Source organism: Dermochelys coriacea, chromosome 3 (assembly GCF_009764565.3).
Source record: "Dermochelys coriacea isolate rDerCor1 chromosome 3, rDerCor1.pri.v4, whole genome shotgun sequence".
NCBI lineage: Eukaryota > Metazoa > Chordata > Testudines > Dermochelyidae > Dermochelys > Dermochelys coriacea.
The window spans coordinates 160,699,441-160,727,362 of record NC_050070.1 but is presented as its reverse complement, the minus strand read 5'-3'; the positions used below and the strand labels follow the sequence as shown (position 1 = coordinate 160,727,362).

The 27,922-nt window shown below is 44.4% G+C and overlaps 1 protein-coding gene across 1 annotated transcript in view; it reads left to right on the top strand.

The window, feature by feature from the left end:
- Nucleotides 1–27,922, top strand: part of DNAH14 (dynein axonemal heavy chain 14) — a 551,687-nt gene that overhangs the window by 296,451 nt on the left and 227,314 nt on the right. The window contains exons 37-40 of the mRNA XM_043511487.1: nucleotides 3,076–3,247; nucleotides 10,729–10,818; nucleotides 11,124–11,258; nucleotides 23,657–23,872. Coding sequence (XP_043367422.1) covers nucleotides 3,076–3,247; nucleotides 10,729–10,818; nucleotides 11,124–11,258; nucleotides 23,657–23,872 — 613 coding nt within the window. The remainder of the gene's footprint in view (nucleotides 1–3,075; nucleotides 3,248–10,728; nucleotides 10,819–11,123; nucleotides 11,259–23,656; nucleotides 23,873–27,922) is intronic.

Sequence of the window (27,922 nt, the reverse complement as noted above, 5' to 3'; positions counted from 1 at the left end):
GAAGGGAGATGGGCCTGGCTGCTGGGGAGCTTGAGAAGGTACCTGGAGTGGAGCCAGGGCTGGGGGAAGGCCAGAGGAGCTCGGGAGCAGCTTGTCCTTCTTTACAAGTATCTGAGATTTTTTTTGTTAGCTCATTGAAGATATTGTTAATTGTTATATTAGTTGTGTCCTAAAAAAATTACAGAATTCTGGATGAAATCCACCAGGGCATGGGGATTTACCATTTTTAAGGGACTTAATAACCTCTAGATCTTCCTCTGATTTAATATATTGCTCCAGAGTTTCTAGGTCAGGGAGTTCTAGATTTGGTATATCCGCTTTAGCTAAATATTCCTCTATCAGCTTATGGTCAACTGACTCCAAGGAGTAAAGTCTCCTATAGAAGTTTGCAAAAGTCTGACATATACCTTTTGGGTCAGTTGCCAGTTTATTTGGAGCTTTCCAGACTGGAGGTATAATTTTGCTTCCTTTTAAATTTTTAGTCTATTAGCTAGTAATTTATCACCTTTGTTAATCTTTTCATAATATAGGTGTTTTGTGTATCTAATTGCCAGTTCAGATGTTTCTGTTTGTAGCAAATCTAACTTGCTTCTGACCTCTTATTTTTTTGTTTGTTTTCTGCGATTGAGTTTTCTGGTGTAACTTAAATTTTTCAGCCTTGTTGACCAATGTTTGCATTTCCTCTTGTCTAACTTTTCTAACATAGAATTTTTTGTTAATTAGAATGCCCCAATAACTGCTTTCAAGATATCCCACAGAGTGCTTTTTTAAATCTAGTCAGCATTGTTTTCCTTAAAATATTGCTTATTTTCCTCTCTGATATCTTCAACTCTTTTCTTGTCGTCCCATAGAAGTGAGATGTTTAATCTCCATTTTTTCATTTTAGTGTGTCTTTCCATTTTCATATAAGAAGCCAAACTAATGCATGATCTCATCGACATGCCTCCTTGCAGTGCTGACATTGCTGTACTAAGCAAAGATCTAGAGATCATATATGTTCTATGAGATATTGAAAAGAAGGAGTAGTCTCTTTCCTTTGGATTAATACACTTTTTGGAGTCACACAAATATGTTTATTCATTAGATAGAAAATCAGGAGAAGAATTAATCTGTCCTTTATTATACTACCTCTCTGATCTATCTAACCAGGGATCTGGATACAATTATAATCATATCAAATAATAATATCTCCTTCTCTAAAATCTTCTAGTGTCTGAGATAACTTTCAGAAAAAAGGCATTTGACCTTGATTAGGGGCATAAATACTTCCTAACATTAGTATTCTACCTTTGTATCTTTAACTAGACATTTGCCTTCATTATCTATGTATTTATCATTTATTCCTTAAGGTATATGTTTGGCAATAGTGATTTCTACTTCTCTTTTATTGATATTCCTGGAGAAATATAAGGAGTTTGGAACCAGTTATCTTTGATGTGTTTATTATGTTCCTCCGTAAGATGCATTTCTTGTTGTTGTTTTTTTTTTTTAAAAAAAAGTCCCATGTATCTGGAGCCTCAGCTTTAATAGCTGGAAAAGCTTTTCTTTCTTTCAGACCATGTTATAGAACTGGATTGTATTAGCCATGATAAGGCCCACATGACATACTAATAAGTAAACTCAGGAAATGTGGTCTAGATGAAATTACCAAAACATGGTGCACAACTGGTTGAAAAACCATACTCAGAGTAATTATTAATGGTTTGCTATCAAACCGGGACATCTAGCAGGGTCCTGCTCAGATCAGTCCTGGCTTGGGTACTAGTCAATATTTTCATTAATGACTTGACAATAGAGCAGAGAGTATACTTATAAAATTTACAGATGGCCCCAAGCTAGAAGGGGTTGCAAGTCTTTTAGAGGATTAGAATTCAAACTGACCTTGATTAATTGGAGAACTGGTGTGAAATCAGCAAGATGAAATTCAATAAAAAAAGGTCAAATCCCTAAGTACAAAATGGGGAATAATTGGCTTGGTAGTAATACTGCTGAAAAGGATCTGGGGGTATGATGGGTCACAATTTGAATATGAGACAATGTCATGCAGTTGCAAAAAAGGCAGATATTCTGGGGTAGATTAACTGTAGTGTTATATGTTAGACATGAGAGGTAATTGTTGTGCTCTGATTGGTACTGATGAGGCCTCGTATGAAGTATTGTTTCCAGTTTTGGATGCCACACTTTCAAGTTTGGGGAAATTCAAGTGTGTCCAGAAGACAGCAACAAAAATGATAAAAGATGTAAAAAACATGACTGATAAGGAAAGGTAAAAAAAACTAGGGATGTTTAGTTTTTGAGACAAGACTGAGGGGGAGACCTGATGTGTACAAATATGTTATAACCAGGATGGTGATCAATCGTTGTCCTACTGTCAATGGACATGGAGAAGAAATAATTAGTTTAATTGTAGCAAAGGAGAGTGAGGTTAGATATAAGGAAAATCTTTCTAACTGTGAAGGGTAGTTATATACTGGAATAGGCTACCAAAGGAGGTTGTGCAATCCCCCTCATAGGAGGCTTTTACAAATAGGTTAGCCAAACACCTGTCAGGGATGGTCTAGGTATAATTGGTCCTACCTCAGCACAGGGAGATGGACTAGATGACCTCTTGAGATTCCATCCAGCCCTACATTTCTATTATTGTTGTTCTAATATACTGTGACTTGAATTCCTGTTTTTACTCTATTCATTTGCCTTTTTTCCCTCCTGTTGAATAGATTTTGTATGAATTTACTACTCATGGGCCTGATCCAACTTTTATTGAAGTCAGTAGGAATCTTTTATTTTATTTCAGAGTTGGATTGGGAAATGAGAAAAAGCCCAAATGAAAAAAGTGAGCAAAATTATGTTCCAAAGTGAAATTCAAATTAAATAAACAAGTTTGATCTCACCTTGTCCTTCCAAACTCTTTTCAGTACAAAAATGTGATTTCCAAAATATCTGCTAAAATATACAGTATGATGCACAATTATAAATAAATTAGAAACTGAGAATGATTATTCTCCCAGGGTGTAAGACAGATAGAACCATATATTAAATATTACTGGGTTGACATTCTTTTTATAATTTTTCTAGAAATTATGATACTAGTGTTCCTGCAGAAGAAGAAGCACTCATTATAATCAATTCATTGAAAGAAGCTAATTTACCCAAGTTTCTTGCAGAAGATGTTCCTCTGTTTGAGAACATTATGGCAGATCTGTTCCCAGGAATTACAGTTCCAAGAGTAAGCACTCTCAAACTAGAGGTAATAAAATGAATAGGGCTTTTCAGGGATAGTGATTGACAACTTAAATGTCACTGTTTTGTTTTAATAAAGAAAGGGTAAAAAATCTTTAATGGTTCAAAAGTTCTTAAATTTTTTATTAAGGGAGAAACTCTGATATGCAGCAAATCAAAGTGATGTGGCTTGATGGAGGAGAGTTCTCCAATGGCCAGGGAAATAGCATCCTTCCCCTCTCCACCCTAGGCCCTGGAGCCACTATGCAACTCCTGAAGATTCAGGCCTGACCCACGTCACACAGATATGTTTGAACCAGAGATCTCCAGTCCCAGATCTACTGATTTATCCTTCACAGCCCCATGAAGACCAGGGAGTGGAGGCCTCTTGTGCAAGTTCCCCTCATCTGTGTTCTGTGCAGTGGAACATGTTCCACTACCTATTGGGCCCTATGTGTCTGCAGAGGAAAGGGGAAGCAGGGTTTTCCCTTAACATTTGTTGTCTGTAGTCCAGTTATTTCAGTTGTCTAAAGAAAAAATGTTTTAAAAGTAAGTCAGATTTACTTTTTCGTCTTTTGTTATAATTTCACATGTTGATATAAAATAGCCAGGGATTTCTGTTAAAGGTGGAATTTCTAGTTTTTTTTGAGAGAAACCTGTAGAGTTTTTTCCTCTTCATTTGTTGAAATTTGCCCAAAGATCTGAACACTATAGTCTTTTTTATTGTTGGTGGTCATGTGTAGCTGGAGTTTGTGTGTGTATTGAAGAGAAAATGGCTCTCTGTCCAGCCCTCATGAACGAAGATCCCTTCATCTTGAGATCTCTTGTGAGACTATTGGGCCTGATTTTCCCACTACTTAAGCAATATGCAAGTCTTTGCAGTTTGAGGACCTAACTTTAAACGGGCAACGTGTCCAGCTGACTTCAGTTAAATGAAGCTCTTGCATAATTCTTTGCAGGATTGGGACCTTACACTGATATATACTGGGAATAATTCTGTTTATGTAAAATCAGTCTGAGATTCCTCAAGACCATTATTTATAAGGCTTTTACAGAAAAGAGCAAGCCATAACTGTGTCATAAAGGATTTAAAAGTTCTTCGAGTTCCCTGTGGGTGCTCCACTTAAGGTGTCGATGTGTCCCGGCACCGCAGTTCGGAGATTTTTGGTAACAGTACCTGGTGGGATATGCGTGTACAGTATCCGTCTCGCGGTGCCGTTGGCAATTCAACATGCATCCCAACCCCCCTCAGATCCTTCTCAACCATCCTTGGCTGCAGACAGAGTGCCAACAGCAGTGTCACAGAACCATCTAGAAAAGTTTTTTAAAAATAGTTATTAGTTAAGTTAGTCCTCAGTAGTTAGTCATTGTTGAACTGGGTTTCTCCTTCTTTTTCTAGCCAGTTAAACTTAAAACAAACAAAAAAACCCACCCCTCCCTAGGGGGTTTTTCCCTCTGTTTCCTTCAATTATCCCACGACCAAAATTGGACTCTGAAAATGCTAGCCTCTCCTGGGTTTAAAAGATGTACTTCTTGTAAGGACGCAATACCCACTTCTGATGGACACTCACAAGGCATCTGCTGCTTAGGAAAGGAACACATTCTTCAGAAATGCTCCCACTGCAGTAATCTTAAAGCCAGAGCAAGGAGTGACAGGGATCTCCAACTTAAAATGATTCTTATGAAGAAATCCCTAACACCACCGTCCACTCCGGCAACAATCCTATTGGGGGATTTGCCAGGCACCTTCTCCCTGGACAGAGCAAGTACTCTCTCCTCCAAAAGGTGAGGAAGGCATCTCCTGCTGATGGAGAACTGTTGAAGAGAAAACGGTCTCTAGCAAGATTGCCACCCATGGTGCCGACAGCCAGCAGGGTGAGCATGTTTGATGCGCCGAGCACCTCCGGCACTGCCCATACTGGGACCTCTGCTGGCAGAGATAAGGAGTCAAGTTGCAGGCATAAATCAACTTCCTCCACAGCACCAACTACTCCAAGGAAGGACATGGTGCCAAGAATGCCTAAGCTCGCTATGCCACCTCCAGTGGTGCCGCATACTCCTGAACTGATACCTGACCGTACCACGTTGGCACCAGCAAAGGCCACACACAGACAGATGGGATCTACCTCCCAGGCTTCTACATTTAAGAACATGGCACTGCTGCCCTTGGCACTGTGCTCGCTCACTAAAGTGGCCAATATCAGAATCTCATCCACACTGGGATCACCGATACTTGGCACTGACGGTTCTCCGGTGCCAATGGCACCGATGCAACCAGAATCACCAAATGCCTCCAGATTCTCAAGTGATGAGGAAGCTGATATGTCTTCTACTCTGGAAATTCCTCCCCATCAGGCACAGAACTACCACCGTCACACACAAGTGCCAGGGAATGCCTACACAGAGACATGCCTCCATGGCTGACTAACCCATGGATGTGTCCCCCTATGCCATTCCCAATGCAATGGGCACTGTGGGACCCATGTGTGACTGACCAAGCTCAGGCCCCATACACCACAGAGGTGACAAATACGTCCTGCGACAGATACTGCAAATGAGCCCTTGGATACACAGAAGGATTCTGTAGAGGAATTGGATGATTCCAGCAACCAAGAACAATCACCAACTCACAACTCATCTTCATCTCTGAATGAGGCGGTCATGCCATCCCCACCCACCATTGCAGATGACTCAAAACAATTTCAAGAGCTGTTCAAACGGGTGGCACCCAGCTAGAATATCCAGTTGGAAGAGGTGACTGAAAACCAACATCAGCTCAACATACTACACCCAGCATCCTTGACTAAGATTGTGCTACCGATTAATAGTGCTCTAATGGAACCAGCAGAATTAGTATGGCAAACACCAGCAACCATACCTTCGACATGCAAAAGGGCGAACAGGAAGTATTAAGTGCCCAACAAGGGTATGGACTTCCTATTTTCACACTCTCAGCCATACTCGTTGGTTCTGGAGGCAGTGAACCAACAGGGGAAACAACCCCATTATAAATCCACCCCACAGGACAAGGACTCAAAAAGATTGGATTTGTTTGGCTGAAAAGTCTACTCATCAGCAACCCTTCAATTTTGCATGGCCAGCTACACAGCAGTACTAGCGAAATACGACCATGAAGATTACCAAAAACTCAGTGGATTCGTAGCAGACATCCCAGAAGACCGAAGGGATCAATTCCAATCCACCATAACCGAAGGGTCAATTCATGGCGAGGATTGCTTTACAAGCGTCCCTTGATGTTGTGGTCACAGCTGTTTGCACAACAGCTACTGCAGTAGTCATGAGGAGGGCCTTCTGGCTACAATCCTCTAGTATAGCAAAGGACCTCCAGACTAAAGTCAAGGACCTCCCCTTTGACAGGGAAAAAACTATTCTTGGCAAAAACAGATGAAGTCCTACACTCAATGAAGGACTCTCGAACTACGCTCCAACCCCTGGGTATCTATATGCCCCTTAACAGATGTAGGAGATACTGACCTTACCAGTGCAATTGAGACACAACTGGACAGACAACAGAGGCCTTTTGATAATCAAAGACAAAGGCTCAAATCACAGAGACATCTCCCTACCCAGTCTGCTACATCCCAAGCACTTTCAAACAAAACGCAATTTTGAAGCATTGGTCGAGGGTCTGACCGACTTCCCCTGACCACCAGTGTCAATAGAACCAATGACCTAAGTTTTTGGTCATTGACTCTGACCATTCTACCATATGTGGGCCACCATTTCTATGAACCACTGGGTTTTGGAGATCATTCGAGTGGGTTATACCATCCCCTTTACCTTCATGCCACCTACTCAGCCCCCTGCCCCATCCCTCTTCAGGGACCCTTCTCACGAGCACTTATTGAGACACCTGCTACAACTAGGGGCCGTGGAACAAGTTCCAACACAATGCAGAAAGGGTTTTACTCCCATTATTTCCTGACTCAAAAGAAAAATGGAGATTGGAGACCTATACTAGTTCTGAGAACTCAACAAATTTGTCCACACCCACAAATTCAAAATGGTCAAACTGAACTCGATCATCCCAGCTCTGGAAGAGGGGGACTGATTCTCAGCCCTCGACATACAAGATGCTTACTTTCACATTACCATCCATACTGTTCACAGACAATTCCTATGATTCACAGTGGGACAAGATCACTTCTAATACAGAGTACTGCCATTCGGACTGTTGACAGCTCCATGGGTCTTTACCAAAACCTTAGCGGTGGTAGCTGCTCATCTATGCAGACAGGGAATACTGATATTTCCATACTTAGAAGATTGCCCACTAAAAGGTCCTACCAGGATGGAAACACTACACATCACTTGACAAACCATCTCTCTATTTCACTCCCTAGGGCTACAAATCAATGAAAAGAAATCTACCCTAACTCCAGTACAACAACTGGACTTCATAGGAGTGCACCTAGACTCAGTAGAGACCAAAGCATTTGCTACCAATGCCCCAATTCAGAGCACTGACCTCCATCATATCGGTGATCTCAGGGAGCCTGTGGGTGTCTGTATGCACCTGCCAACAACTCCTGGGACATATGGTGGCCACCACTTCCATTGTAAAACGTGCCAGACTACACCTGCGTTGCTTTCACAAAAGCACAACCTACACAAAAGACTCACACCAACCCCAAAGGGCCTACATTCACTACAATCGTGGACAAACCCAATAAACGTGTGCTCAGGCATCTCTTTTCAGCAGGATCTGCCATCAGTACAAATCACAACAGATGCCTCACTGATTGGATTGAGAGCTCACCTAAACCAATATACAACCCAAGGCAAGTGGTCCCCCACAAACACTCTTACACATCAACCTGCTTGAATTACATGTGGTTCGCAATACATGCCTACATTTCCTCCCCATTATGAGGCAAAACAATAAGGATCCTGACAGATAATGTTGCATGTATGTTCTGTATAAACCGCCAGGGTGGGGCACATTCCCATTCCTTATGCACAGAGGCCTTAAAACTATGGAACTGGTGCATAAAACACAACATCTCAGTTACAGCAGCATACCTCCTAGGCTGATGGAACATGATGGTGGACATGTTAAGCAGATGGATTTCCCAAGAGCATGAATGGGAACTGAACAACATAATAATCCAACGCATATTTCACATGTGGGGATCACCACACATAGATCTGTTCGCAACATTAGTAAACAAGAAATGCCCAAAGTTTTGCTCATGAGCAGGACTCGGAGCACGATCCCTGGGGGACGCTTTCTTCATCAAATGGAGTGCTCCTCTCCTATCCACATTTCCACCAATACCTCTGATCTCCAGAGTGATGCACAAAATACAAACAGACAGAGCCAAAATAATACTCATAGTACCGACATGGCCCAGACAGACTTGGTTCCCTTACCTGTCATGCATGGTGATCTGCAAATTGTTCACTTTCCCTTGCCTATGGAATCTTCTCTCTCAGGACAACGGTCAAGTCCTCCATCCGGACCCAAAGAGACTTCACCTGAAGGCATGGCTCCACCCCAATGAGGTGCTCAGAACAGGTAAAACAAGCATTGTTAAACAGCAGGAAACACAGCATACGCACTATCTACCTCCAAAAATGGAAAAGATTCTTCCTATGGTGCCAAAACAAACAGCTGCAAGCCGGGCATCACTTCCACTAATCATGGATTATTTATTATCCCTAAAGAACTTGGGGCTTACTTAGAGTTCACCCTGTGGCCATCATGGCCTTCCATCAACAAGTAGATGGGACATCAGTATTCACCCACCTGATTCCTAATGGGCATACAGAATGTGTACCGAAACATCCGAGAACCCACACCCATGTGGGACTTAAATCTGGTTCTCAAAGGTCTAACCAGAGCCCCTTTTGAATCCTTAGCCACATGCTCATTACTTCACTTATCTGTGAAAGTGACATTCCTGTTCATGATTACATCAGCATGAAGAGTTAGTGAAATAGGGGTTCTCATGGCTCAACCCCCAGACACAATATTCTTCAACGATAAAGTCACACTTAGAATACATCCTAAGTTTATGCCCAAAATATCATCTTCATTCCATCTCAACCAACTGGCTCACTTACCTACTTTCTACCTAGAACCACACACTAATGCTCAAGAGGCAATCCTGCACACACTGGAAGTGCGCCGGGCCTTAGCCTTTTATCCAGACAGAACGAAGCCATTCCTTAAATTTCTTAGATTCTTTGCGTCAACAACAGAACCACAAAAGATTCTGCCATATCAACTCAACGATTATCCAAATGGATATCCAGCTGTATCCATACATGCTATTCACTACCTAACACTGAAGCCCCTCTGGGCATCAGAGCCCACTCGACAAGAGCTTTAGCTACCTCTACAGCATTTCTACACAATTTTCCCATTCTAGACATCTGGGCCTCTGATCACACATTCATGAACCACTGTGCAATCACTCTTGGTTCCAGCTTGGATACATAACTAGGCATCACTGAACTAGCTTCAGCAATTGACTCAACTCCGAAGTCCCTTCCATCCTCATGAGGGCACTGCTCTACTTTCATCTGAAGTGGAGCACCCACAGGGACAGCACTCGAAGAAGAAGAGAGGGTTACTCACCTTGTGCAGTAACTGAGGTTCTTTGAGATGTGTGTCCCTCTAGGTACTCCACTATGCACCCTCCTTGCCTCTACTTCGGAGTTCGCAGTAAGGACTCTACAGTAGAGAAGAAACCGAGGAGTTAGGACACGCGAGTGCTAGTTGAATCGCCAACGGCACCATGAGATGGTTACTGTGCACGCACGTCCCAACCAGGCACTGGTATCAAATCTCTGATCAGCAGCGCCGGGATGCACTGACACCTGAAGTGGAGCACCCACAGGGACACACATCTGGAAGAACCTCAGTTACTGCACAAGGTGAGTAACCCTCTCTTTTCAATTTCCATGATATTATAGTTAACAGGTTTCATGTCTTAGGAGTTAAGGTGTATACAGTATTATAACTCAAATAACTAGAAATTCTAAGCATGTGTCTTTGCCCATAGAAAATAAAGGGAACTCTTTTATGAAGATCTGTGACAAGGTCATGACACTGAAGGACTAAGTAAAAGAAAGAAACCACTAGGTTAATTTAATCTGTTCCATTTTATGTGTCAATTTGAGCTGTGCTAAACTGGATGCATGTGATATTTAAGCTTTATAGTTGGAATTGCAATTCCAATCAGAGATTTCTTTATGATATTGTTAATTGCATTCTATAATGCATCAGAAACATTTGTATGTTCTTTGGGGATACAATAACCTATTTTATTTATTTTAATTTTTTTTAGGAATATTAGCCCCAGTATTGTGGAAATAACCTACTTTTCTAATTTCTTCAGCTGCTGATACTGCTGCCTTCCTAAAAATGTTTTCAGGAAAATGCATGTGCTGCAGAAGCAGTCACTTTCCCTTTTAATTTCTTTTAAGTGCTATTACAGTGCTAACTGTGTTTTTTTTTTTTTTTTTTTTTTTTAATCTTAGAAAGCAGTAGCTGTTGCAATGCAACAGTTATGTTTACAGCCTTGGGAATCTCAGATAGAAAAAGTTTTACAGTTTCACAATCAAATTCTGGTAAGTACAGCAGAACATCTGTTTAATATGACAAATGCCTTGAATTTGAGGTACAAGTCCAGAGATTCTTTGAAGATTTGTGACAGTATCCAAAAGATCCTAATATAATCACAAGCCTATTGGGAACTACAAAATTAATATTGTAGTAGAAAGAAAAATTATTTTTCAGAACAAAATCAAATTCATAGAATTCTAAACTTGCATACATGCTAAATCATTGAAATATTTTTCTAATAGTCTATCATTTTAGGGATAAGCTACAGTGCCACTTAGAAATGAGCTGATCTTTGCAAATGTGTTTTCAGGCTCGGGTTGGTGTGATGTTAGTAGGCCCTACAGGTGGAGGGAAGACAACTGTTAGAACAATTTTAGAAAAAGCCTTGGTAATTTTACCAACTTTACATTTGGAAAAAAATTCAAAAAATGATGCTGTTTTGCAGGTAAGATATTTGAATATCTGCTCTTACATGTTAGTTTTAAGCTGCTGGGTTTAGTTTAATTTTTAATGTTGAAGGGCATTTATTTTAAAGCCTGGTTCATAATTCTGCATTGATGATTTTTCCAGCAAACTAATTTATCAGTAAAGATCCATATTTGTTTCTTTTTTTAAATTGAGTGCTTTGGGAAAGTAACACATTAGTATCATTAATACTCTGGGGAGAGTATTTTGAAAAGTGCACAAGGAAGTTTGATGCCTAACTTCCATTGACAGTCAGTAGGAGTTGGATGCCTAAGTCTCTTAGGCACTTTTGAAAATTGCACTCTGAAGTGTGGGGGTGGGAACAGCAAGTTTCAGTGCAAGTTTCCTCACTACACTCAATCTTTGAGACTCAATCCTTGACCTAGGAAGACCACCCCTGTGGCTGAGAGGTAATTTGTTCTTCATGCCTATTCATTCAGACTTTGGCCTTTCTATTGACTGCCACTAGTGCACTCAAATATATCAGTGATATGCGTAGTTGTCTACTAGGAAGCGGACTGAGACAACTTTTAGTAATTACAGACCTTTGTGAGATTTGAACCAGTAATAACCTAGTAATGATACACTTCATGTCTCATTACCCATTCCTTAAGTCATCTAGTCCCTTATTTATCATTTAGAATTAATTAATCAGACATACGCTTTTCAGCTAAGGAAACTGAAAGAGATCTATTTATATTTCAAAAATAATACATACTTTATGCTCCCATTTTTATTAAAGAATGTCAGTATCTTGCAGTAAAATTTAATTTTTTTAGTTAGCCTTTTAAATCTAATTTATTTTAGATAAGGAGTAACCCAGTAATAATATTGTAATTAAGAATTTATTGCATGATACTGAACCACAAAAAAAAGTCATATATGGTGCAGCAAGACTTAGCAATGACAAATCTGGAAGTCAGTGCCACAAAAGATTTATGTGAAGAAGTCTGAAGCATAAATTACTCTTCTTTTTTTTTTATACAGATATTTTACATTTAACTGCTAGCTCATTAAAATGAGCTTATTCTGGTCTTTTGGGTAAGTATACATTTTTTAAATTGGCCAAAAATTTACTACTACTTTGAGTGATTGCTCATGTCCATTCCACTGTAGGTGTGTGTGCTCGCCACATGCACCGGTGCTGGAAGTTTTTCCATCAGTACTATCTACAGCGGATGGGCTCTGGCACCCTCTCGAGTGACGCACATATGTGCCGGTATAAGGACCACTGTAACCCCCTCCTCTTCATTTCCTTCTTACCACCAGTGATGGTGCTGGAACATTCCCTTGCCTCAGCAAGTTTTTGACTCTTCCAGTGTTATTTTTTGCTGCATATAATTGTTGAGAGTAGTTTCTAGTGTAGTTCTTATTAGTTCCCTTTGTGTAAGTATAGAATAAGTTAGTCTCCTATGAGACTTAGCCCAGGGACGATGCATGCCCCAGTCCCTGGGCTTCAAGCCTTGTGAGCGCTGTGAAAAACCTATGTCCATCAGCAATCTCCACCAAAGCTATCTGAAGTGCTTGAGGGAAACCCATGTAAGCGACAAGTTTGCATTTGCAGAAGTTAGCTGCTCACCAAAAAGGAGTGGGACATTCAGCTTCGAGCGCTCCTTATGGATCCAGCCAGATCAGATTCCACTCCAAGCACCTCCGTATCAGTGCAGAGTGTGGCACTGGCCCTGACCTCCGAACGGCACCGATCCCCATCTCCAGTACCTGCGAAGAAGCAGAAGAAACACACCTGGATCGGGCAGTCTCCCATGTCACATAAAGGGAAGGAGAAAGCCGGAGGTGAACAAAGACCCACATGGGGCAGCTCATCCCCTCCAGAGCGCAGCCAGGCTGCAGTATCACCAGCTGATCTGTCAAGCCCCCTCCGGGACCTGCCCAACACCCTGGGGAGCAGCAGAGGCACCCAGCACCTGGCAGTGCTGTCCATACCAGAGGACTTTCAGGCTGCTTAAGGACATATTGTCCCTCCCAGTGCTGCCAACGCCTGTGAGAAAAGTTGCCCGCTCAAGAGGCAATCCTGCCCTGGGGCCCTTAAAACTATCGCTATCTGCATGGCACTGCTCCCTGGCACCACCACAGGTGGCATCCTGCCAGCAGTCTCCAGAGCCGTGCCATCGGCCCTCAAACACAAGCCGGCTGGCCTGTGAGAGCTCCCAGCAACACTCCTTGGACTCCAGGCACCAGAGGTGGATTTACAGTAAAACACAGGGTGCCCTGGCACAGGGCCCCCCAACAACAGGGGTCCCCATGGCCAGGTAGCTGTGGGGGCAGAAGCTTGGTCCTGCAGGTTCCTGGGGTTCCTGCTGCAGGCTCCGCCATCACTGGCAGCCAGGCTCCCCCCTCCCCCGCCTCTTCCCTGAGTGTGCTGCGTTTCCAACCTCCCTCTCCCTCCCAGCACTGCCCCTGCTGCCGAACAGCTGTTTGCTGGTGCTCATGTTGCTCTGGGAGGGAGGGGGAGTAGTGGGGCCGCAGTGCATTTGCGGGAGGAGGCAGGGAAGAGGCGGGGCGGGGTCTTGGGGAAAGGGGTGGAATTGGAAGGATGGAGCAAAGGCGAGGCCCCCTGCAATCCCGCTACACATACTCCCCCTGCTGTGAGCCGCTCAGGGCAGGGGACTGGGAGCACCCCCATTCCCACTTGAACCCCTTGCACCAAAGGGGAACTGCCCCAAGTAAGCGCTCCACACTCCAACCTCGCGCCCCAACCCTAAGCCCCCTCTTGCATCCTAACTCCTGGCCAGACCCTGCACCCCCACCCCCAGCTCACTGATGTACCCTAACTCCCTCCCAGACCCTGCACCCCCAGCTGTGACTCCTGCACCCTTCTCACACACCCACAGCCACCTGCACTCCCTGACTCCTGCAACCCCTTCACACACTTCCAGCCAACTCCTGCACCCCTCTCACACAGCCACTTGCCCTCCCTGACTCATGCACCCCCTCACACCCCTAGCCTCCTGCCCAACCTGACTCCTGAACCCCCCCCACACACATCCCCACCTGCACTCCTTGCACCAAACAGGAGCTGCCCCAGGTAAGCGCTCCACACCCCAACCCCCTGCCCCAGCCCTGAGCCCCTTTCCGCACCCTAACTCCTGGGTAGACCCTGCACCCCAACCCCCAGCCTGCTTCTGCACCCTAACTTCCTCCCAGATCCTGCACCCCCAGCCCTGTGCCCCCTCCCACACCCTAAGTCATGGCCTGACTCCACACCCCAATGTTTTTTTTTTTTACATTTTTTTTTATAAAGTGCTCTTATCCAAAGTGTTTTACAGTCGTTAGCTAATGGTACAAACAATATTTGGAAAGATCATTAAGTGGTCCACCGAGACCTCCAGTGATTTTTCAAGTGGTCTGTGGAAAAATAAGTTAGACTACAAAAAAAAAACAAGGTACCTCACTTTATTTTCATTTACTTCCGATTATTTATAGGAGGAGGATGAAGGAAAAAAGAATGTAAAATGGGGGTGGGGCAGGAGAGAAGAGAGAATGTTGTTTTTCTTGGCTGGGTCCCAAGAAGGGGCGACAATAATGAAGCTGCACACAGGGTCCCACTAACTCTAAATCCGCCACTGCCAGGCACCATTCTCCAGAATCCCAGCGTTGTTTGCTAGCTATCTGGCACAGACCTCCCAAGGCACACCGCCCGTCCCCAGCGGCCTAGCACTGGTCTGAGTGTCTGCGTCACTCTCCAGCCTCATGGCACTGATTCCTTGAGTCTCAACACCAGTCTCTGGATTGACAATACCGGTCTCCGGAGGCCCGACGCCAATCTCTGGAGTCATGATGGAGGTCTCCGGGCTCCCAGTCACTGGAGCCCTGGCACCGTTTCCAGAGTGTGAGTCATCTATCACTGGGCAACCATCACTGATCCACTGAGCGCTGTCACCAGAGGACCCAACAAGTTCTGACATACCAGCACCAGTCCCCAGGGGATGAGCACAGGGGCGACCAGCATAGAAAGGGCAAAGAGGCAGTAGTGGTACCACCCTGGTCCCCAAGACAAGCCTCTTCCTCCTCAGACTTGGAAGGCGAGGAGCTCATAATGCCTGCAGGCCAAGGTCACCTGCCAGTTTCATCAGGATTTCCCCCGGGACTGCCAACAAGCACTTGGCCTCAGGGCCAGTGGACGGCTCCATGGCAGTTCTGGAACCCTTGGGGGTTCCCTCAGATATTGGAGCACATGCAGTGATCAGTCTCAGGGACGTCTGAGAAGCGATCGGCGACAGTCTCCCATCCACCCCAAGACTCAAAAGAGGAGTCAGAGCAGGTTGTCCAGGGGTAGTCAGCCTCAGCCAAGGCTCCCCCGGCAGTGGAAATGCAGTTGATCAACCCACCTGTGCCCACTTCCTAATCCTCTTCAATTGATAAGGCATTGTCGGGGCCCTCCTGTATGATTTCCCCAGGACAATGTCAGAACTCAGTAGGAGCTACTTAAGAGTTGAAGCGAACCTGGGGCTGCGGGCCAAGGAACCTTCCGACACCCTATTTGACATATTGAGTGCAGCGGCCCCTTCTACAGTGGTTCTGCCTGTCCACGAATAGGTGGTAAAGTTAATCAAGGCCTTGTGGCAAATTCCCTCCTCCCTGCCTTCCCGCCCCCCGATCTCCAAGCAGCCAGAAAGGAAATATTATGTCCCGGCTAAAGGCTTCAAATATCTTTACACCGATCCCTCCCTGAGGTCTTTGGTTGTATCCACTGCCAATGAGAGTGACAGGCAGAGGCAACCTGGTTTGACCCTCAAGAACAAAGATGCAAAGAGGCTCAATATGTTTGGCAGAAAGATTTATTCAACTGCCAGCTTCCAATTGCGAGTGGCCACCCACCAAACCCTGCGTGGCAGATACGATTATAACACTTGGCAATCCATGGCCAAGTTTTTTGACTTTTTGCCAGAGGGCTCTAAGCAGGAGTTCCTGGCCATTCTCAAGGAAAGCAAGACAGTGGTGAGGGCTGCTCTCAAAGCAGATGAGTCTCCACAATCAGGACCATGGCTTTGGCCATGTCCATGAGAAGGGCGTCTTGGCAACAGTGGTCCAAGCTCCCAGTGAGGATTCAGCAGTCAATCCAGGACCACCCCTTTGATGTCCTGGTGCTGTTCTCAGACCAAGCAGACAACAGATTGCATGGTCCAAAAGATTCCCCGGCTACATTGCACTTCCTGGGTCTTCACACGCCTGCAGCCGCAAGAAAGCAGTTCAAATCGCAGCAGACCCAGAGTTTCGGGAGCCAGTCCAGGTTGGAGTGCTACCATAAGACGGGCCAGGGCTATAAGTTCCACGAGGGCCAACCGCTGACCTCCTCTGCTCAGTCGGGCTCCACCCACCATCAGCCGGGTAACAAGCAGGCATTTTGAGGGTGCACCCAACAGTAACCTCCCAGTCTGCAATCGGGATCCAATGCCTCTCCTGCAGGTGGGAGCCGTAGAGGATGTTCCCCAGCATCTGAGAGGAAAAGAATTTTACTCCTACTGTTTTTTTTTTTTATTCCAAAGGCCAAGGGGAGGGTCTATGCCCCATTCTCAACTTGCGAGACATCATCAAATATCTCAAGAAGTTGAAGTTATGCATGGTCTCCCTAGCCTCCATCATCCCTTCCCTGGATCCTGGAGACTGGTATGCCGCCCTTGACCTGAAGGACACTTATTTTCATATTTCAATTTTTCATGGTCAAAGAAGGTTCCTATGGTTTGTAATCGGGCAGACTCATTACCAGTTCGCAGTGCTCCCATTTGGCCTAGCGACAGCAACAAAAGTGTTAACAAAGTGCATGGTAGAGATCGCAGCCTACCCCAGACATACGGGTATCCAGATCTACCCATATCTCGACAACTAGCTTATCAGGGGCCAGTCTAGGGAATATGTCCAATGAGTGCTGCGGTGCTACAAGCCACCTGCCAAGCGCTGCACCTATTGATAAATGAACAAAAATCAACATTGGTCCTGGTGCAGAAGATAGAGTTTATCAGAGCAGTCTTCAACTCTTCCCAAGCCAAAGCATTCTTGCCAAAAGCCAAGTTTGGGGCAATGTCAGATCTGATTGCCCAAGTCACCGCCCACCCAGTCACTACAGCCCAGGTCTGTCTCAGGCTGCTAGGATACATGGCAGCATGCACTTGCGTTGTCCAGGTTGCAAGACTACGGCTCAAATCCCTCCAGATGTGGCTGGCACCACTTGGACAAGCTCCTCACTATCCTGCCACGGTTACTCACTGCCCTGCAGTGCTTGTCCAAGCTGGATTTGGTGTTGGAAGGTGTTCCATTTGCGACTCCACAACCTATAGTGTCCCTGGTGTCGGATGCTTTCGACCTTGGTAGGGGAGCCTCAGTACACTCAGAAATCATGGTCTATGGTGTCAAGAGGCGCTGTTGTTGCATATAAACATCAGAGTTCAGGGCCATCCTCCTGGCTTGTGTAGTGTTCCTTCCCCATCTTTCTGGTTGTGTAGTGCAGGTATTGACAGACAACACAGTCTCCATGTTCTATGTCAACAGATGGGGGAGATCGATCAGCGGCCCTTTGTCAGGAAGGGATTTCTATATTCAACATGCTATCCACCTGGAAGCCTCCAACTTCCCTGACATCTGGGACACACTGGTGGATCGCCTCAGCGGGTCCTTCTTTTCTCACACGCGTGGTCCCTCCACTTGGACGTCGTCACTTCCAGAAGTGGGGAGATCCCCAAGTGGACCTATTCACCACCAGACAGAACAGAAAATGTCACCAGTTCTGCTCTCTGTAGGGTCTCAACAGTGGCTCGTTATCCAATACCTTTCTTCTGTCATGGATGGGCGACCTGATGTACACCTTCCTGCCAATCTCACTGATCAGCAAAGTCCTCCCAAAGATTAAGACAAGGTGGGAGTCATTATGATAGCCCCAGGTTGGCTTTGTCAGCATTGGTTCGGCACACTCATGGACTTAGCGGTAGCAGCCCCATGGACACTTTCTAACTGCTCAGACCTGCTCTCTCAGGATCATGGACAGTTATTGCACCCGAACCTTGTCTCTCTCCACCTCACAGCATGGATGCTGCGTAGCTGAATCTTGAAGAACAAGCCTACTCTAGTCAGGTCTGGCAGATTCTTTCAGAAAGCAGAAAGGCCTCCACCAGAGTGACTTACCTGGCAAAGTGGAAGCGCTTCTCCTGCAGGGTGTTGGAGCGGAATATCTTTCTGGTCCAGTCATCTCTACAATCCATCCTGGATTACCTCTTCACTTTAAAGCACCAGGGCCTTGTCTTTTCATCGATCAAGGTGCACTTGACGACCATATCAGCCTTCCACCCTCACATCCAGGGTCTATCAGTATTCTGACATGAGATGACAGTCAGGTTCCTGAAAGGCCTTAACACTTTTCACGCCGCTTTGGGATCCAGTTCCCCAATGAAATCTCAACCTGGTCCTCTTCAGGCTCATTGGCCTTCCCTTCGAGCCTCTGGCTTCCTGCTCTCTTTCACACCTGTCTTGGAAGGTCTCATTCCTTGTAGCTATTACATTTGCGAAGCAAGTCTCTGAGATTAAAGCTCTTACACTGGAGCCCCCATACACAGTGTTCTACAAGGACAAGGTAAAACTTCATCCCCATCCAGCCTTCCTGTCAAAGGTGGTATCACAGTTGAATGTCAACCAGGATATCTACCTCCTGGTATTCTGTCCAAAGCCTCACACGTCCAATGAGGAGAGGCATCTGCACAACCTAGACATTAGGCATGCCCTGGCCTTCTACATGGAGCTCACCAAGCCCTTCCGCTGATCTACTCAACTCTTCATTGCGGTGGCTGACAGGATGAAGGGCCTCCCAGTGTCTTTTCAGAGGATTTCGTCCTGAATCACTACATGCATCCGAACTTGCTAAGAGAGAGAACAGGCTGTGCCCCCCGATAATGACAGCTCATTCCACAAGAGCTAAGACATCATCGGCTGCTTTCCTGGTGCATGTCCCCATCCAGGACATCTGCAGAGCCATGACATGGTCATCAGTATACACCTTCATGATGCACTATGCCATCACCCATCAGGCCAGAGATGATTCTGGCTTCGGCAGAGCTGTGTTGCAGTTGACACTCCATTAACTCTACCCACCTCCGCCTCCAGAGGTACTGCTTGGGAGTCACCTACAATGAAATGGACATGAGTAAGCACTCAAAAAAGAAAAAACTATTACCTTTCATAACTGTTGTTGTTCAATATGTGTTGCTCATGTCCATTCCATGACCCACTCTCCTTCCCCTCTGTTGGAGTTCCAGCAAGAAGGAACTGAAGGGGAGGCCAGCTGTGCCCCTTATACCGGCACATGTGCATGCCATTCCAGAAAGCACCAGAGCCAGTCTACGGATGCCACTGAGAGAAAAACTTCCAGGACCAGTGGATGTGATGAACACATACACCTACAATGGAATGGAAATGAGCAACACATAGAATATCAGGGTTGAAAGGGACTTCAGGAGGTCATCTAGTCTAACCCCCTGCTCAAAGCAGGACCAATCCCCAACTAAATCATCCCAGCCAGGGCTTTGTCAAGCCTGACCTTAAAAACCTCTAAGGAAGGAGATTCTACCACCTCCCTAGGTAACTCATTCCAGTGCTTCACCACCCTCCTAGTGAAAATTTTTCCTAATATCCAACCTAAACCTCCCTCACTGCAACTTGAGACCATTACTCCTTTTTCTGTCATCTGGTACCACTGAGAACAGTCTAGATCCATCTTCTTAGGAAACCCCTTTCAGGTAGTTGAAAGCAGCTATCAAATCTCCCCTCATCCTTCTCTTCTGCAGATTAAATAATCCCAGTTCCCTCAGCCTCCCCTCATAAGTCATGTGCTCCAGCCCCCTAATCACTTTTGTTTCCCTCTGCTGGACTCTTCCCAATTTTTCCACATCCTTCTTGTAGTGTGGGGCCCAAAACTGGACACAGTACTCCAGATGAGTCCTCACCAATGCCTAATAGAGGGGAATGATCATGTCCCTCGATCTGATGGCAATGCTCCTACTTATACAGCACAAAATGCTGTTAGTCTTCTTGGCAACAAGGGCACACTGTTGATTCATATCCAGCTTCTGTCCACTGTAACCCCTACATTCTTTTCTGCAGAACTGCTGCCTAGCCACTTGCTCCCTAGTCTGTAGCAATGCATGGGGTTCTTCTGTCCTAAGTGCAGTAGTCTGCACTTGTCCTCATTGAACCTCATCAGATTTCTTTTGGCCCAACCCTCTAATATGTCTAGGTCCCTCTGTATCCTATCCTACCCTCTAGCATATCTACCACTCTTCCCAGGTTAGTGTCATCTGCAAACTTGCTGAGAATGCAATCCATGCCATCCTCCAGATCATTAATGAAGATATTGAACAAAACCAGCCCCAGGACCGACCTTGGGGCACGCTGCTTAATACCGGCTTCCAACTAGACATTGAGCCATTAATCACTACCCGTTGAGCCTGATGATCTAGCCAGCTTTCTATCCACCTTGTAGTCCATTCATCCAACCCATACTTCTTTAACTTGCTGGCAAGAATACTGTGGAAGACCATGTTAAAAGCTTTGTTAAAGTCCAGGAATAACACATCCACTGCTTTCCACTCATCCACAGAGCCAGTTATCTCATCATAAAAGGCAATTGGGTTTGTCATGCATGACTTGCCCTTGGTGAATCCATGCTGACTGTTCCTGATTACTTGAGGACCTGCTCCATGATTTTTCCAGGGACTGAGGTGAGGCTGATTGGCCTGTAGTTCCCCAGATCATCCTCCTTCCCTTTTTTAAAGATGAGCACTACATTAGCCTTTTTCCAGTCATCCAGGACCTACCCCAATTGCCATGAGTTTTCAAAGATAATGGCCAATGGCTCTGCAATCACATCCACCAACTCCTTTAGTACCCTCAGATGCAGTATATCCGGCTCCATGGATTTGCACTCATCCAGCTTTTCTAAATAGTCCTGAACCACTTCTTTCTCCACAGAGAGCTGGTCACCTCCTCCCCATACTGTGCTGCCTAGTGCAGTAGTCTGGGAGCTGTACGTGAAGACAGACGTAAAAAAAGCATTGAGTACATTAGCTTTTTCCACATCCTCTGTCAGTATGTTGCCTCCCCCATTCAGTAAAGGGCCCATACTTTTTTGGCCACCTTTTTTTGCTAACATACCTGTAGAAACCCTTCTTGTTACTCTTAACATCCCTTGCTAGCTGCAACTCCAAGTGTGATTTGGCCTTCCTGATTTCACTCCTGCATGCCTGAGCAATATTTTTATATTCCTTCCGGGTCATTTGTCCAATCTTCCGCTTCTTGTGGAAGCTTCTTTTTTTGTGTTTAAGATCATCAAGGATTTCATTGTTCGCCTGCCATATTTACTATTCTTTCTACACATCGGGATTGTTTGTTCCTGCAACCTCAATAAGGATTCTTTAAAATACAGCCAGCTCTCCTGGACTCCTTTCCCCCTCATGTTGTTCTCCCAGGGGATCTTGCTCATTCCCTGAGGGAGTCAAAGTCTGCTTTTCTGAAGTCCAGGATCCGTATTCTGCTGCTCTCCTTTCTTCCTTGTGTCAGGATCCTGAACTCGACTATCTCATGGTCACTGCCTCCCAGGTTCCCATCCACTTTTACTTCCCCTACTAATTCTTCCCTGTTTGTGAGCAGCAAGTCAAGAAGAGCTCTGCCCCTAGTTGGTTCTCCAGCACGTGCACCAGGAAATTGTCCCCTACACTTTCCAAAAACTTCCTGGATTGTCTGTGCACTGTTGTATTGCCCTCCCAGCAGATATCGGGGTGATTGAAGTCCCCCATGAGAACCAATGCCTGTGATCTACTAACTTCTGTTAGTTGCCTGAAGAAAGCCTCGTCCACCTCATCCCCCTGGTCTGGTGGTCTAGAGTAGACTCCCACCACAACATCACATTTGTTGCTCACCCTTCTAAACTTAATCCAGAGACTCTCAGGTTTTTCTGCAGTTTCATACTGGGCCTCCGAGCAGTCATACTGCTCTCTTACATAGAATGCAACTCCCCCACCTTTTCTGCCCCGCCTGTCCTTCCTGAACAGTTTATATCCATCCGTGACAGTATTCCAGTCATGCGAGTTATCCCACCAAAACATCTCAAAGAACAACAGTTATGAAAGGTGAGTAATCAAGGTTTTTCATTGTATTCTTCCATTAAAGAACAAATTTTTTCCTTTTTAAAATTTCTATGGATGTTCTCACTGACCTGACAGACTAACGTATCAGCAGTGGTTGTGCAAGCTACCCACATACTTTAATCTAAGTCTGCAACAGATCTAGTTGTTTCAGTCCTAGACTACTAGAATTGTGTGGTGGTTTTGCAAAGAAGGCAAATGTCAAGTAGGAACTAGGTATAGACCACATAGTTATTTTTTCACTTATAACGTAGCAAGTTATGAAACCAGGCCTCTAGAGTCTATGGCTAGTTCATTAACCCATTGCACTACCTAGCTCTACTTTTGAATAAGAAAACAAATAAATATAAATTTTAATCAACATACTGAGTATGAAAATAAATGTCATACTTTATTGTTCAGTGTTGTGTTATTTTGAAGCTCTAATATCATGAAGGTTAGAATATTTTAATGCTCACATTTCCACCATATCAAAATTAAATTAATGCTAAATTAATCTTCAATAGAAAAACTCTGATAATGTGGCTTTTCTAATATCAGACTTACTGTGTTTAAAAACTCAATAAAGCTTCTTTATGCTGTTTGAATGTAAATTAAACACACTTGTGGTGCATTTCAGACCTTATTGCCAAGGTCCCTGAATCCCTTATGAAGCTAATGGAAGATTTGACTGAGGCCTGGTCTCCACTGAAAAGTTAGGTCAACCCAGCTACATCGCTTAGGAATGTAAAAAAGAAAATCCACATTCCTGAGCAATGTAGTTAAGCCAACCTAACCCACAGTGTAAACAGCGCTAGGTCAAGAATTTATTTTTTTGACCTAGCTACCGCTTCTCAGGAGGGTGGATTACCTACATCAACAGGAGAACCCCTATCATTGCTGTAGGGAGTATCTACACTGAAGCACTGCAATGGTGCAGCTGTGCTCCTGTAGCATTTCAAGTATAGACAAACCCTGAGTAAGAACTCAGGGCCAAATTCAACAACCTTTTATGTGCATGTTTGAGTTAGTCCATTTAAATCAGTGGGACTGCACAGATGCTTAAAGTTATACACATGCATAAGTACCTTGCTGAATCAGGGCTTCACTAAGAATTGTTAGATTTGACCCTTTGTGGTGTATAAATGGTGTTGCAATCTGTTAGTCATTAAGGTTAAAGGCCTTATAATTGAAGTAGAATTAAGCTAATAGTAGAATACAAATTCTGCAATTTAAAAAAAAGTCTTTACCTCAGAATGCACCAAAGAAAGGAAAAGTGGATACTTTTGTTATAAACCCAAAGTGTGTCAGTGTTGGTGAGCTGTATGGACAGACTGATCCTAACACTATGGAGTGGTCTGATGGATTATTGGCATCAGCAGTTCGAACATTTGCAAAACATTCAACAAAAAAATCTAAAAAAAAGGAGTCAAACACTGATGCAGCTACAAGAATCCAGGACGCTTACACTGTGAGTTCAGTTGTTATTTTAATGATTATAAGGAATATGTTACAGTCTTGCATGACCTAATCTTGACTTCTAAAGTGGGCCAGCTGTTAGGTTTTGAGAGGCTGGCAAGCTATTATTTGGGCTCTCTTCCCCCCGAAACCTCTCCTTTCACTGCAATAATCCTTGATGGGAAAGAAGAGGAGGATAGCAAGCAAAATGTCAATTGATGCTCTTTTGGCCGAATTTTAATTCTGACTGAAATCAGTAAAAGTTTTGCCTTGACTATAATGGGATCAAGATTTGGCCATCAGAGAGCTGCAGATCCTAATCACACATAAAATTTGGGACTGTCCCACAAATATGGAAGCCTCCAAAAAAAAAAATCAATGACCCTGTTTTAGATGCAAATGTTGCTGGTTCCAAAAGTAGCTGTGCTTTTTAATCTTCAAGCTGCTATGTTTAATTATATTTAATGAATGAAATTTGTGCTGCAGAACTCTCAGCCCAGGGGGAGTGGAGCTAAGGTGGCTTTAAGCCATCTTTGTGCTCTAGTGGTCCTGTGCTCCTCTGCTGGTGTGGCCATTGGCATAATTTAGGCAGCCCTGGGGCCCTGCCTAAATTATGGCAGCCTTCTGGGGCTTTCCTATGGGCTATTTCACTGCCCAGAATCTTCGCAGTACTCTGTGCTGTGGCCCTGCCCCTGACATGCTCCTTCACCAAAGCTTGTTGAGGGGGGTTTTGGAAGGAAACCTCACAGCTTTGTTCCTTAATTCTTGTACTGAAGGAATCTTCTCACAGACTGAATGGGGACTTTTAAAGCTCCTTTAATCTTCTTTGGTCCTTTTACCTTGTGTAGAAAGGACAGGGTGGGGTTGAAGATCCTAACAAATATACTTATGGCCCAATCCTACAGGTAAAATAGTTTGTGGCTTATTGCTGTGCTCAAAGAAGTTCCTCTGAAGGGTAGCAAGTCCTGAGCTCAAGCAGCAAATACTATATGCAAGGGAGAAGTCAGAAATGCATTAATATATCTGGTCATATGTGATGTGCATGTTTTCTGCATGTGCTGTGTTTTGCACGAGTCAGTAACCCTTGATATGGAGCTGAACATATGCATAGAGGGTTTGCTTACAGTTAACATTTTTTGTTGTCATTTCTTGCATTTGGTAAATATTTTTGAAAACCAAACACAATAAATGTAAATTAGTAAATCTAAAGGTAGAAATTAAAAAGCTCCCCACCTCACTCCAAAGTTAAAATTTGAAATAGACTGTTGCTTCATCACTGTTGAGATTGAAGCCACTAATCTTTCAACTGCATATGACTCTAGTTTGCAGGGTCTCCAGCTGCCACACATATAACAAGTTATCTCAGTTGGCACAAGAGTCACAAATCTAAGGGAATAGCTGGACTCTCAGATTTGTGTATGTTACTTTCCTGAGCTGTGTATGTTTTTGTATTTGTGTATGTTACTTTCCTCTATTATATATTTGTATATAAATTTATACATGGTAAAAGTATATATTTTATCTCCTATCACCAGTAACTGCATAGGGCCAATTCCTCCTGGTCTGAAAGTGAAGTAATTGGTAGGTTTGAGTGGCTGAATAACAGCAAGCCTGGAATCTAGCCCAAAGAGTATCTATTTATTTTATTTATTTTGCTTTAACCTTTCCACCTCCAACAGATCCCACAGTTCTTCAAGTAGTGTCCCTCTGGGTGCTCCACTTCAGTGGGTGCACTTGTGCCCTTAGCCTTTGATCGGAGATTTTTGGTAGCAGTGCCCATTCTGTCCACGTTTGTGCCCACACAACCTCATTCTCTGCACTGAAGTTATGAGGTAAACCACCCTCAGTTCCTTCTCAACTGCCTTTGGCCCAAGACAGAATCAGCACTTCCTTCAAGGCTAGGTGTTCCCCCCTCCTCCCCCAAAAAAGAGAAATTAAGTTTAAACTACTACAGATGGAGCAATCTTTACATCCAGCTTTGGATCCAGAAGCAGAGGACCTTCCTATAGACTTCCCAAAACAACTAGTGCTCTGTCCACATCAACATCTCAGGCACTGGAGACCAGTGGAGAGATAGGCGGTATCGCAGCACCAAGTACATTTACAGTACTGAAGTCCTCATCTACATCTGTCTCTAAGCAGAAGTAGGTAAGGAATAAATCTCAATAAAAATCTCGGTCACCATCTTACGAGAAGGCTACAGAGATCTCAGGTCCCAAGGGGAGTTCAATGCCGCTCCAAGTGAGATTGGTACTGCAAAGGCAAATAGTAGTCAGACATCTAAGATAGACTTGGTAATGGGTTGGGATACCTGTACCCAGAGCAGCAGAGACAGGGTTGAAAAAAACCAGGTCTATCCCTGAACAACACTCAGTACCTATAACAAGAAAATCAACAGTACCAAAGACTGCTCACCTACCTACAGTACTGAGGGCATCCCATTCCACGTGCTTCATACCAGCTGCATCAGTACCAAAGCTGTCCCACAGGTTCCCACTCAACTCAGTCTTTGATACCATCAGAACTGCAAGAGTTATGGTACCCTATAGATCTGAAAATATCTTCTGAGCCAGAGTCTCCTTTCTTAACAAGTGAAGGTTTGTCAATGTCATGTCTCTCCCAGTCACTGCTCTCTCTGTCACCCAGAGTATCACACTGGCCCTTATCTACTCTGGAAGCCAAACAGCTGTCTCCCCACTTAGAATATATAGAAAAGGACTCACCAGACTCTCAAATTTTGGTGCAAATTTCCCCTACTGATTCTAGGTCACATCGCTCTCCCTCCTATACTGATATATTAAAGGAGGATAGACCTCAAGTGACACCCGCATGGCAGGTACACAGATGGCTGCTTCCACCTATGACATTTGGGCCTTGCTGGCACCTGTGGGAATTCTACCACCAAAAGTTTATATCAAGGTCCTCGCATCTCCAGAGGGAGCAGAGAAGAGCCCATTCTTCTCAATCCCCTTTACCACCACTTATGCTAGAGGAAGAGATCTTTGAGGAGTAAGAGGTAAGGACTAATAAGGATAATATTTCCTCATCTCCTGATGTAGCTCTCATGCCTCCACTACCTTCTGTGGTGGATGATTTAAGGCAGTTTCAAGAACTGATGGAGCAGATTGCTGACACTATAGATTCCATTGGAGGAAATTCAAGAGTCCCACCATAAACTCCTTGATATTTTACGCACTTCAGCATCTATGAAGAGTCCTATTCCAGTCACTGAAGCTCTTATGGAGTCTGCTAAGACAGTTTGGCAAACCACTGCTGCCATAGAGCCTACCTGCAAGAGGGCAAATAAAACATATTATGTTCCAGCTATGGAATTGGAATTTCTATTTTCTCTGTACTCCTTCCACTTCACATGCTATTTTCCTGATGAATATCAGTGGATAGCCTGCTTATGTTGTCTTAACTTTCAGGTATCTCTGGAAACTTAAGTTCCTACCAAGCTGATCTTCTGTGGTAGTAGTGGAGGCAGACAACATAATTCAAAGTCCACTCCACTCAGGAAGGACCACAAGAGGCTCAGTCTTTTTGGTCATACTGTGGAACCTCAGAATTACAAACTAATCAGTTAACCACACACCTCATTTGGAACTGAAAGTACACAATCAGGCAGCAGCAGAGAGACACAAAAATTCAGTACAGTACTGTGTTAAATGTAAACTATTTTTTTAAAAAAGGGAAAGCAGCATTTTTCTTCTACATAGTAAAGTTTCAAAGCTGTTGTGACAGACCCAGACCACTGGGGTACAGGAGTTTGGTAGAAGACAAATATACTGTCCACTGGATGAATAGTTTTCTGTTCCCTGAGTGACCAGAGCAGGGGCTGCCCTAGAGCAATCAGGAACGTGCTAGAACCAATTAAGACAGGCAAGCTAATCAAGATACCAGGAGCCAATTAAGAACTTTCTAGAATCAATTATGGCAGGCAGGCTAATTAGCACACCTGGTTTAAAAAGGACTTCCCATCAGTTAGTAGGGGGGCGTGTAAGGAGCTGGGAGTGAGAGGACATGCTGCTGGAGGACTGAGGAGTACAAGTGTTATCAGACA